Genomic DNA, 12,722 nt, shown 5'->3' with positions numbered 1-12,722 from the left:
GATAAATAGGAGCAGTAGGCCATTCGGCCCTTCGAGCCCGCTCCGCCATTCAGTATGATCATGGCTGAACCTCTATCGCAATACTATATTCCTGCTCTCTCCCCATACCCCTTGATGCCTTTTGTGTCTAGAAATCTACCTATCTCCTTCTTAAATATATTCAGTGACTTGGCCTCCACAGCCTTCTGTGGTAGAGAATTCCACAGGTTCACCACCCTCTGAGTGAAGAAATTGCTCCTCATCTCAGTCCTAAATGTTCTACCCCATATCCTGAGACAGTGACCCCTCATTCTCGACCCCCAGCCAGGGGAAATATCCTCCCTGCATCCAGTCTCTCTAGCCCTGTCAGAATTTTATACGTTTCAATGAGATCCTCTCTCATTCTTCTAAACTCTAGTGAATACAGGCCTAGTCGACCCAATCTCCCCTCATACGACAGTCCTGCCATCCCAGGAATCAGTCTGGTGAACCTTCGCTGCACTCCCTCTATGTCAAGTATATCCTTTCTTAGGTAAGAAGACCAAAACTGCCCACAGTACTCCAGGTGTGATCTCACCAAGGCCCTGGATAACTGTAGTAAGACATCCTTGCTCCTGTATTCAAATCCTCTTGCAATAAAGGCCAACATACCATTTGCCTTCCTAACTGCTTGCTGCACCTGCATGTTTGCTTTCAGTGACTGGTGTACAAGGACACCCAGGTCCCTTTGTACATCAAGATTTCCCAATCTATCACCATTTAAATAATACTCTGCCTTTCTGTTTTTTCTACCGAAGTGGATAACTTCACATTTATCCACGTTATACTGCATCTGCCATGTATTTGCCCACTCACTCAACTTGTCTAAGGCACCTTGAAGCCTCTTTGCATTCTCCTCACAACTCACAATCCCACCTAGTTTCGTGTCATCAGCAAACTTGGAAATATTACATTCGGTTCCCTCATCCAAATCATTGATATATATTGTGAATAGCTGGGGCCCAAGCACTGATTCCCTGCGGTTCCCCACTAGTCACCGCCTCCCACCCCAAAAAAGACCCATTTATTCCTACTCTCTGTTAACCAATTTTCAATCCATGCCAGTATATTACCCCCAATCCCATGTGCTTTAATTTTGCACACTAACCTCTTATGTGGGACTTTATCAAAGACCTTCTGAAAATGCAAATACACCACATCCACTGGTTCTCCCTTATCTATTCTACCAGTTACATCCTCAAAAAACTCCAGTAGGTTTGTCAAAAACGATTTCCCTTTCATAAATCCATGGTGACTCTGTCTAATCCCATTGATATTTTCTAAGTGTCCTGTTATCACATCCTTTATAATAGACTCTAGCATTTTCCCTACTACTGATGTTAGGCTAACCGGTCTGTAGTTTCCTGTTTTCTCTCTCCCTCCTTTTTTAAATAGTGGGGTTACATTTGCCACCCTCCAATCTGCAGGAACTGTTCCATAATCTATAGAATTTTGGAAGATGACAACCAATGGATCCACTATTTCCATGGCTACCTCTTTTAGTACTCTGGGATGCAGATTATCAGGCCCTGGGGATTTATCGGCTTTCAGTCCCATTAATTTCTCCAGCACTATTTTTTTAATAATACTAATTTCCTTTAATTCCTCCTTCTCACTAGACTCTTGGCCCCCTAGCATTTCTGGGAAGTTATTTGTGTCCTCTTCCGTGAAGACAGAACCAAAGTATTTGTTTAATTGCTCTGCCATTTCCTTGTTCCCCATTATAAATTCTCCCGTTTCTGACTGTCACTCACAGACACCAGCTCAGAAGCTGGCACTACGTGTTCTTTAGAGGCTAGTGTAGAAGCAGGATCTGCACAGGGTGAGGCACCAGGTGTCACTCACAGACACCAGCTCAGAAGCTGGCACTACATGTTCTTTAGAGGCTAGTGTAGAAGCAGGATCTGCACAGGGTGAGGCACCGGGCACGAATGGGCTGCAGCAAGGCCAGGGGGAAAGGGTAGCTTGGGGCCAGCTCCCCGGAGGGCGAGTTCACATGCGAGTTCTGCTGCACAGGACTCAGATGAGGACCTCGATGGGGCAGCCTTCAGACAAAGGGTGATGGGCATGCACACCAAATTAATGGGTGCATTGGCAAGCCTGCCAGTGTGCATCTCGGCAATGTCTGCCTCCAACATTGCACGGGAATCTGCGCAGAGCATGGAGCCCAGGATTTCCAGCCTGGCAATGATGGTACACTCCCAAAAAGACCGTGTCGACCCAGACATGATAGGCGATTTTGCAGCTTTCATTGCAGCACAGGCGGAAGCGATCCAATGTCTTAGTGCTGCAGCAGGAGTTCAGACTCCTCTCATGCAGTCTCAGTGTGATGTCACCCAAGCTCAGATTGCTCTTATGCAGTCTCAGCTTGAAGCTACCCAAGCTCTGACTGCTGCCACCATGGCTGGGTCTACCACCATCGACTGGGGCTTGCAGGGTGTCACAGCAGGCCAGCAATCTGTGCTCCAACAGATTGCTAGGAATGCTGAAGCGCTGCCCCAGGGGAGTGGCAGTGAGTCAGTGACCCTGCTGCCCTCTCTCAGGATGACAGTATTCCTGTTCCCACCTCTGCCATTGCCCTTGCCGCTGATTGTCAGCCAGCCAGATTGCTGCCGCCTATGCGGAGGTGGTGCAGTCTACAGCCGGGCCTTCTAGGTCCACAGCTAGCTGCTCGAGGTCATCCTGCAAGGCCATCTGAAGTCTCCCGCATGGAAACTCAGTAGCTTTCCACTAGCCATGCTGTAGCCATTGGGGGAGCACTTCGTAGGAGCTCTAGATTAGGAAAAGGCACACGAACGACAGGCACTAAGGGACTGCACAAGAGTAAATAGTTAATACTTTTCCTGTAAATGTGTGTGAATTGATTTTTGATAAATTTATTAATTTTGCTTGGAATCTTTTGTGGTGTCTCTCATTTTAGCTTTGTGCCCAGGAAGACGCTGTGATATTCCGTGAGACAGGGATGGTATGATGGGGTAGTGGGGAGCAACAGGAATCTGCAGTTCCATTCACTGGAATTGGAGTCTGATGAGCCGTTCACGGACAGCCCATCCAGAAGGACGAATGGCTGCCTGCTGCCTCCTCCCTCCCTCGTGTTCATCCTCCTGCTCCTCGTCCTCATCCTCCTCCTCCTCTCACTTGTCCTCCCTCCTGAGATGGTGCTGCAATCCTTGGTGGCAAGGGCTGCGCCCTCATGATGGCCAAGTTGTGGAGCATACAGCAGATCACCACGAAACGAGACACCCGTTCCGCCGAGTACTGGAGGGCTTCTCCCGAGTGGGCAAGGCAGCGGAACTGTTGATTCAGTAGCCTGATGGTCTGCTCGATGATGTTCCTGGTGGAAGCATGGCTCTAATGATATGAGTGCTGGGCACGAGTGTTGGGGTTGCGGAGGGGAGTCATGAGCCAGGTGGAGAGCGGCTAACCCTTGTCTCCAAGCAGACACCCTCGAGTTTGCTGGAAGATTGCTGGCACACCGGATTGACACAGAATGAAGGCATCATGGCTGCTGCCAGGATAGTGGACACTGACATGAGGAATCGCTGTGCGTGGTCGCACACCACATGCACATTAAGTGAGTGGTAGCCTTTGCGGTTACGGACGATCTCAGGATTGTTATGTGGCGCCCGCAAAGCCATGTGTGTGCAGTCGATGGCGCCCTGCACCATGGGGAAGCCCGTTATTCTGGCAAAGCCACATGCGCACTCGTCCCGCTTCTCTCTGAGATGTTAGCTATGTCTCCTGCTGCAGACTGAAAGGATCTGCTGGTGAAGAAATTGAGGGCCATGGTGACCTTGACTGCCACTAGGAGAGCAGTGGTCGCCCTGCTCTCAGGCTGCAGGTCTGGTTGCAGGAGGTGGCAGAGTTCTGTAACCACCTCCTTGGTGAAGCGTAACCTCCGAATACACTGCTCCTTGCTTAAGTGGAGGTAGGAGAAGTGCTGTTGGAAGACCCTAGGTGGGTAAGGCCTCCTGTTGAGAGCCCTTATGGCCCTCCTCCTCCTCTTCCTCCCTCTGCGCGAATGTTCCCATCTTCCTCGCTGCTTCCACTCCCTCTGCTGAAGATCCTGGAGCACGAAGCTGCCTGCCAGTACAGCCCCCATAACTGTGAGCAAGTGTTGTGAGCAGAAGCCTTTAAAAATAATGAAGGTATTCTGCACTTGCAACAACACTCCCGGTTACCTTGGAACCTTGAAAGAAGTTAATAAAGCTGGTGGAGTGGCAAAAAGTAGCACAGAGCCAGTCAAACTGCATAAACAAGTCACATCCAAGTGATTGCTGATGATGCCTTTCAATACTGCTGCTGCCTCCTTCCTGCTTCTGAATGCTTGCTCTGCCTGTCGTTGTTAAGTGCAGCGGCAAAATCCATGTCACAGATCGGGCACCAAGTGAGCGTTGCACACTCACTGACGTCACAATCTGCTTAACTTCAATGCTTCAGCGATTACTGACATCTGCAGGGCATCCGGTCATCGCAAAATGGCAGCTGTCGCATGATGCACCACCAGCTGGCGGAAGAACGGAAGCCATTTTTCGCTCGATTGTGGCAGTAACGGGTGGAGCTAAATACCCAAATTTTTAGCCCTAATAAGAGATCGCAAAATCTCTGTTTGAAGAATGAACTCAGTCGAGAATATTTTGTGGACTTTATGGGATTTTTCTGAGGGTATTTTCTCTGTGATGGGATCGCCCTGTGCAGATATGTGAAAAACTGGTTTGGTAAAACTCCAGAGAACACATGGCAGTTGGCTGTGACAAAAGAACTGTCAGTCATCCAGAATGTATGGGTTTACCCGACAGCCCTGGAAAAAGGAGGGGGGGCATTGACGAAGGGGCTGAGGACCCTGAGGCACCCGTTGAACTTGAACCTACTGGAAAGCCACTCTAGTATGCAAAAGCACTTCTCACCTCCATCTCAGAAGAGAAGCAGAACAATGAACCCACTAGCCTAGCCAGCCAAAGAGGAGCCAGTTTTTCCCAACACAAAGACCGAGAGATGTCCCAGACTTAGGGCCATTAGTCCAATCACGGAATACTCATGGGTCTGATGATGGCCCATCACTGACTAAAGCACTGGAGTGCTTAGAAACAAAAGGATTTTAAAGATTGGCGGGAAAAATAGGGGTAGCAAGACTCCTTTAAATACTTTTCCACCATTTTCTCTCTCTCGCTCCACCAAGATCGACCTAACAAGAAGTAGTACCAGAGGAAGAAGCCGCTGAGCGGAGTGATCGAGGCCGACTGTGTGTGATGGTAAGCATGGTCTCAAGTGTCCCAAGCCGGTAAGCAGATATCCCAGGCGAGCTGGGTGAGGTGTAAGGGCTCAGGGTTTTTCTCAGAAGTGAAGTTTTTAGGCTATTCTGGGGTGGAAGCTTCGTTTGGTTCAGCCAGGCGAAGGGGTTTATGCGACTGGGTAATTTGTTGGTAGGGGTGGAATTAGAGTCCACCATAGCAACAAGGGAATTACTGCTTGTTATAGTCCCCAGTTGTGTACTGTATGTATGTTGTTTGTAATCTGGATTTTATTCTCCACAGAGACAGTGGTTTTGTTTAGTAGTGCATGTTTTAGCCAGTGTAGGTTAGACCAAATAAACATAAGTATGATTTTTCACAAAAGCATTCCTGTCTGTGACTTATTCCATTTACACTCTGAATAATAATTCCCGGGTATAGAACTTTCGTAAGGTGGGGGCGATTCGAACGCCCGTCTAGCAATTGGGCTAGAATCAAAACCGCTTACACTAAGTATGCTTAAGATAATATTTTCAAAAAGCGATCTTAAACCTAGTTGGGTTACATTACTGGTGCAATACAATGAACATTTGGTTGTCAACCATTATTTCGAACATAACTACTTGCTGATCTTATGCCCTAGTTATATTGCATGCTTGACATGACTTTTTGCATTTGTTAACATTACAGGACCACCTGGAAGAATTGGTATTGCACTGTGATTGCCACACTTGGGTTACAGTGTAGCTTCAAGAGTTTTACTCTAATCATTCAAATAGGACCTACTGGTTCAGTATGAGGGGCATTAGTCATGCTGTCTGGGCAAGCAACTGAGCAAGGCGCAATGAGTCATTTTATGAATTTGTGTAACTGCAGAGCACAGCTTCATGAGTCAGGAGCAACTGGGTTTAAGATCAATTTTAAATGTTATCTTTGGCATACTAAATATTATTAAATTTCCTCAGGAGTTTCACAAGACTCCGGCTGTGACTCCAGACTGCGCAGGGTGAAATGTGATTCTGGTGCACAAAGGCCTGTGGCAGGAGGGCAAATTGGTAAATTCCACTCGCCAGTTTGTTTGCTTGTTGTACTCAAACTGGTGAGGAGAAAATAATTTTAATGCTAATTATTTATAAGCATAATGTAATATAAAAATCAGAATCAAACTGGAATTGTGTAAAAAAATAATGCACCATTACTTACTTGTCCTCACAATAATCATCCTTCTTCGATTCACAAGGCTTATAAACAAAAGTTTCATTGCAGGTAAAATCTATTTAAAAAAAAGTGTAAAAAAATTATAAAATACACAAAACACTGTAATTACGCAGTTAGATAAACCATCAGAGGTGAAAGAAATCATGGCCTAATTTTAAATGAAGTGAAACTAGAAATGCCAATGTTCTGCCAGAAACACCAACATGCACTCCTACTAAGACATTTCAAAACTTTGAAATTAAAGTCATTCGTATTATCAATGAATTTTCTGCAATGTGTAGTTTTTCTATTCCTTGTCTGTTGTTCAACAGGAGAAAATCAAGAGAAACGTGACCCTTTAAGAAGTTCATGGTATCCTTGGAAGTGAGGACTAATATTCCACACTCCCAAACTATGTAAGAGCCATGGAGAATGATTTTGGTCTCCCTGCGTAGAATGGGTGGGAGCTGGACGGAGCAAAATTAATGGCCAGTGTTGAAGTCGGGGGGAGAAGCCAATAAAGAGTTGCATGCCTTTGCCCAGGGTGCGTGTTTACCCATTTCTGCCCTTCTTGCAGGAGGGAGACAACTAACACTAAGTATCATCCTGCCATTCTACAGAGACTACAAAAGAGGCTGCCACTGACATCTTAGGATCAGACACGACAGTCAGCACTGGAGAAGGTGAACCTCGAGGTAGGGTCTCTACCTCTTCTCTTCCTGCTCTCTCACCCACCTTCTGAACATAACTTTGTGTGGCATACTGCTACTAGTGGCCTGACAAGTGCTTGGCATCAATACAGGATCCCAATCCTTGTCCCTCTCTCTAATTTAACTAGATCCAAGATGCTGTGGTGTTGTTTACATACCAGCTGCACACTGTGACTGGAAGCACTTTCTATTTAGATGATGAGGAGGATTGATAAATGGTGCCCAGAAAGGCACATGTACTATTTATAAACCCCTTACACCTTGAGAAAGTCAGCCACTCTGTAAAATTTGATCGCACCATCTTTCTGATGCTGGGAAATCATTCCAAGTGAAACAAGCTGGTCTGCCTTGGTGGAAAAGGCTCCAGTTACTGTCGTAGGCTGGTCCAACCTGCATACTGATTAAAGTTCCCCTGTAGGACCCTGGAATGGTCCAATCATGAAAATGTTGAGAGCTACGCTGACTATTATGGGCACTGTCAGAATGGTGGAGGCGGGCTGGAGGTTTGGTCACAGCAGGAAGCATATTTCATCCAAGGCTTCTGTGTTGAAGCACAGTGTTCTCAGACAGAGCTCACAGTACCACAGAACCAAAGAAGCTTACAGCACAGAAGGAGCACCAGAGCTAGTAAAATCCAACTAGTGGGCACCAGTGGGAGGGCCTCAGCCTCCTCTGGTGAGCATTCCATTCCTCTTCTTCCTCCTCCACCGATTCTTCCTCCAGATACATTATAAACAAAGGGATTCACAGAGGGAAATCTATACTGTTGCCTAGTCCATCGCTTTATAACAGAAAAAAATTCAAATCAAAGCTAATTAAGGAGAGCCAACACAGATTTGTAAAAGGTAGATCGTGTTTGACTAATCTAATTGAATTTTTGATGAAGTAACAGGGAGGATTGATGAAGGGAATGCAATGGATGTTGTCTACATGGATTTTAGGAAGGCGTTTGACAAAGTACCACATAGAATGCTGGTTAACAAAGTTGAGGCTCATGGAATAGGTGGGTCAGTGGCAGCTTGGATAAGGAATTGGCTTAAGGACAGAAAGCAGTGAGTTGTGGTAAATGGCTGTTTTTCAGACTGGAGGATAGTAGACAGTGGTGTTCCCCAAGGGTCTGTGCTGGGGCCACTGCTTTTTTTGATATATATGTAAATGACTTGGATATTGGAATACAGAGTAGAATTTCTAAATTTGCCGACGACACCAAACTTGGGGGTGTAGCAAACAGCGAGGATGATGCCAATCGACTGCAACAGGACATAGAAAGGCTAGCAGAATGGGCAGACAAGTGGCAGATGGAATTTAATACAGAGAAGTGTGAGGTGATGCATTTTGACAGAGGGAACAGGGAGAGGCAATATACACTTAATGGCATAGTTTTAAAGAGTGTGCAGGGACAGAGGGACCTGGGAGTTAATGTGCATAGGTCCCTGAAGGTGGCAGGACATATTGAGAGAGTGGTTAGCAAAGCATGTGGGATCTTGGGCTTCATAAATAGAGGTATTGAGTAAAAAAGTAGAGAAGTTATGCTGAACCTTTATAAAGCGTTGGTTAGGCCACAACTGGAGTATTGCGTCCAGTTCTGGTCACCACACTTTAGGAAGGATGTGAAGGCCCTTGAGATGATGCAGAGGAGATTTACCAGAATGGTTCCGGGGATGGGGGATTTTAGCTACAAGGACAGATTGGAGAAGCTGGATTTGTTTTCATTAGATCAAAGGAGGCTGAGGGGTGATTTGATAGAGGTGTACAAGATTATGACCGGTTTGGATAGGTTAGCCGGGGAAAGGCTGTTCCCACTAGTTGATGGTACAAGGACCAGAGGACACAGATTTAAGGTTTTGGGCAAGAGATACAGGGGGGATGTGAGGAGAAACCTTTTATACGCAGCGAGTGGTGAGGACCTGGAACTCGCTGCCGACGGAAGTGGTGGAAGTGGAGACACTCAATGTTTTCAAGGGGAGACTGGATAGGCACTTGTGGGAAATAAACTTGCAGGGCTACGGGGATAGAGTGGGAGAATGGGACTGAATGGATTGCTCTACAGAAAGCCGGCACGGATTCGAAGGGCTGAATGGCCTCCTTCTGTGCCGTTATGACTCTATGACAAAGCAGTAATAAAGAAGTTATAACCAAAAGTTCCAATCCAATGAGCGTTCCTTCAAGAAACCACTTCTGTCTTGATCAGCTGGTCCTGGTAAGTACACCCGATTGATGCAGTCTGTAATTTACACTTAGGGCAAGACAGATGCAAATGGTGGAATTAGGTCATTCTGTCATTATCCTGTGCCAGCACAGAGGGAGCAGGGAGCACTTCTTCCATCCACCCTCACTTTCAGCAGCAAGTACAATGAATGTAAAAGAGGGCAGAGACCAGCCTCAATGAGGTCCCACCCAAATTCTGCTCCCACCAGAAAAGATGATGCAAATTATGCATTTCCAGATCCAGCTCAAAGTACCAAATTAACCCTCTGTGGATAACTTTTAAATAATAGCGTTTCCTTTCCCTTAAGTTTCTTCCTGCTGTGGCAATCGAATTAATCTGAACTGTTTCTGGAAACTAAAACCAATTTTTCTCTCTTTAAGAAGCTTCAAAGTGATCGGTTCCTTCTCTGAAAATTTTAAGTAGCTTCCTTGATTTGAATAGAGTAGCTTTTTTCATATCCCAGAAAAGTTCCTGGAGACTTCCTGAATTTTGAATATTCCAACAGTCAATCGTACCTAAACTGAAATCATCACGCAGTATTGTTTAAGCTTGAACTATTCCTCTCTACAAAACCTAGTAGATTGTACTGAAATAAGCTTGGATATGGGATCTGAACTACAGTCTTTTTTTAAATTGCTTATATATGACTGTATTTAAAAAGGCTGCCCCTAAATCATACCAGACAGAAATCTACATTATTTTTATTTGTAATTGTATTGTAACTTTGTAACAACCTATAGTCAAATTTAATATAAGCCCAGACATAGGAGTCAATTCTAATCCCATGCACGTCTCCCGATATTTATTTCCAAAGGGAGCAATGTAAAATGGGCTGCCGACTCGCTATCGCCCATTTCACACTATGGCACGAAGTCAAGATCTAGCTTCTCATGTGCAGGAAAATGTCTTAGCGCTCTTAATGATGAAACACACCCCCTTGTGGTTTTTACACACATGCAAGGAGAGAAAGAACTTGCATTTATATACCACCTTTCACTTCCTCAGATATCCAAATTGTTTTAGAGCCAAAACTTACAGTCACTGTTATTTTGTAGACAAATAAAGCAGGCAATTTGCACATAGGAAGGTCTCACAAACAACGAGGAGATAAGTTGCTCGACAGTCTGTGTTTGTGATGGCATTAGTTGAGGGATGAGTTTCGACCAGGTCATGACCTGAACAGGCAGACGGAGCCTCATCTGAAAGACTACACCTCCAAAAATGCAGCATTCCTGCAGTGCTGCATTGAAGTCTCACCCTAGATTATGTACACAAGTCCTGTAGTGGGCCTTCAACCCAAAACCATGGAGCTGAGTTGACACAATGATGTGATGTTGAATTTGTACAAGACATTGGTTAGCTTACAGTTGAGTATTGCATATGGTTCTGGTCACCCATTATAGGAAAGGAAAGGTTACAATAAAGATTCACTTGGCTGATAGAAGGAATGGAAGGTTATGAAAAAGGTTTAAAAATTGGGTCTTTTTTCATTGGAACAGAGAAGGTTGGGTGGGTGGGAGGATTCCGAATGGAGGATGTCAAAATGATGGTGTGAATTTTATCCCAACACACCCAGCAGCAACTGAGCGTTGGGTGGGAGTGTGGCCTTTAAAATGGAGCATTCAGCCTTTCCACCCCATTCCCAGTGGAATCCCGCTGGCCACCATGTTAACTGCTCAGTGCAGTTCAGTAGCTGAGGCTCTCACTGGAAGCAGGCCGCAGCCTCATACATTTATGCTAATTGGGCTCCCGATATGTCAATGGGACCCCGATTGGAGTTTAAGGCGTGCCTGAGTGGGGAAGTCGCCACAACTTTCCGGCCAGGCTGAAACAGTTGTCAGAAGGAGGAAGAGGCTCTCCAAGGAAAGTTGAAAACTTTCCTTTATTGGGCCAGGAGGGGCAGGAGTGCTCCCCCGCGGGCTCCCCTGCCCTGGACTCCACCCTCACCCCTCGCTCCCAAGAGTTCATCCTGAAACCGCCTCCCTGCAACTTACCTGCTTGTCCCCATGCTTTCCTTTGCTCCAAACCTGTGTCCTCTGTTCGCCCAAACTTCTCCCACCCGCCGGCCAGTTGTAGCTTTCCGCCCGTTTCAGGCTGATCGGCGGCTGCGTGCTGGTCAGGCCCAGGAGTTAAAATACCCTGGGCCGGAAATCTGGGCCAGGAACTTGCTCCATCACCCCACACCCAACCTGAATCCCGCGCAGGATTAAAATCAACCCCTATGTCTCTGCATATTTTAAATTGGATTATAGGTTTTTATTAAATTATAATGCAAATCGATATAGAATATCGACATGAAATTTATAATAAAGTAAGATTTGACTGTTTCCTAGACTTAGAGTCCTTACCACATCCGTCTACAGAAGATCTCCAGTCAACACATGCATTTTCTCTACAGCTGTCAGCAGCAGCTTTTACGTTGCTGCAGTCAAGTTCTGTGGAATTGGTTTCACAATGGTCATCGATACAGCTTTTATGGTAAGGCTTAAGCTGAGTACTGCTGCAGTTTTCAAATGGTCTGTAAGGAGGGGAAAACACAAATATCACTAAAGGAAAGCCTCAATACCTTATCTAACACCTTATTAAATTTCAAACTTTATTTTTGATAAATTTTAAGCCTAAATCAGCAGTTTATTTTGGTTAGATCTAATGTTAAATAAAATTACATTGTTCTAAATTTTTATGATCAATACAATAGTAGAGCGAAAACCACCTCTATATTTTACATATCAATATATATCTATACCTTATTAAACAGCTTACAGATGTGTGTGCAGTTGCAAGTTAATATATTACCAGTGAATCTCCCATTGTGCTTCTCATTCCAAGGATGGGGAAGTGGTGTCTGTGGAGCAGATTGGCAAGGGAAGGACACGAGGTTGAGCTGGTAAAGGAAAGGTTTAGAAGCCAGGAAGAACTGTTTTTAGAACGCTAGTAGATAATGTGTCCTGGTGAGCAGGGTAGAGAGTTCCAGTCTGTAAATACTGGGTTAACACTCAACCGAATACTCACATCTGATGGGAGTCAAGTTCACAGAATCACAGAATCTACAGTGCAGATAGAGGCCATTTCGGCCCATCGAGCCTGCACCGACACATATCCCACCCTATCCCCGTAACCCCACGTATTTAATCCCCTAACACTAAGGGTCAATTTTATCATAGCCAAATCAACCTAACCTGCACATCTTTGGACTGTGGGAGGAAACCGGAGCACCCGGAGGAAACCCACGCAAACACGGGGAGAATGTGCAAACTCCACGCAGACAGTCACCCGAGGCCGGATTCGAACCCGGGTCCCTGCACTTCCCCACACCACCCCCACCCCCCGTATTGGATGGTATGAAGGCAAATGTAG

At 45.7% G+C, this 12,722-nt stretch overlaps 1 protein-coding gene across 4 annotated transcripts in view; it reads right to left on the bottom strand.

The window, feature by feature from the left end:
• The window catches only part of LOC147105635 (mucin-2-like), a 210,490-nt gene that overhangs the window by 15,267 nt on the left and 182,501 nt on the right, over nt 1-12,722 (bottom strand). For all 4 annotated transcript variants that reach the window (XM_086010175.1, XM_086010178.1, XM_086010177.1 and 1 more), the window contains 2 exons: nt 11,714-11,883; nt 6,453-6,522 (listed from right to left, as the gene is read on the bottom strand). In XM_086010175.1, coding sequence (XP_085866301.1) covers nt 6,453-6,522; nt 11,714-11,883 — 240 coding nt within the window. The remainder of the gene's footprint in view (nt 1-6,452; nt 6,523-11,713; nt 11,884-12,722) is intronic.

Source organism: Somniosus microcephalus, chromosome 17, assembly GCF_052327205.1.
Source record: "Somniosus microcephalus isolate GS21.2 chromosome 17, FLI_Smic_1.0, whole genome shotgun sequence".
Classification (NCBI taxonomy): Eukaryota; Metazoa; Chordata; class Chondrichthyes; order Squaliformes; family Somniosidae; genus Somniosus; species Somniosus microcephalus.
Note: the sequence above shows the minus strand (reverse complement) of the source record. Positions and strands in the feature narration are given on the sequence as shown.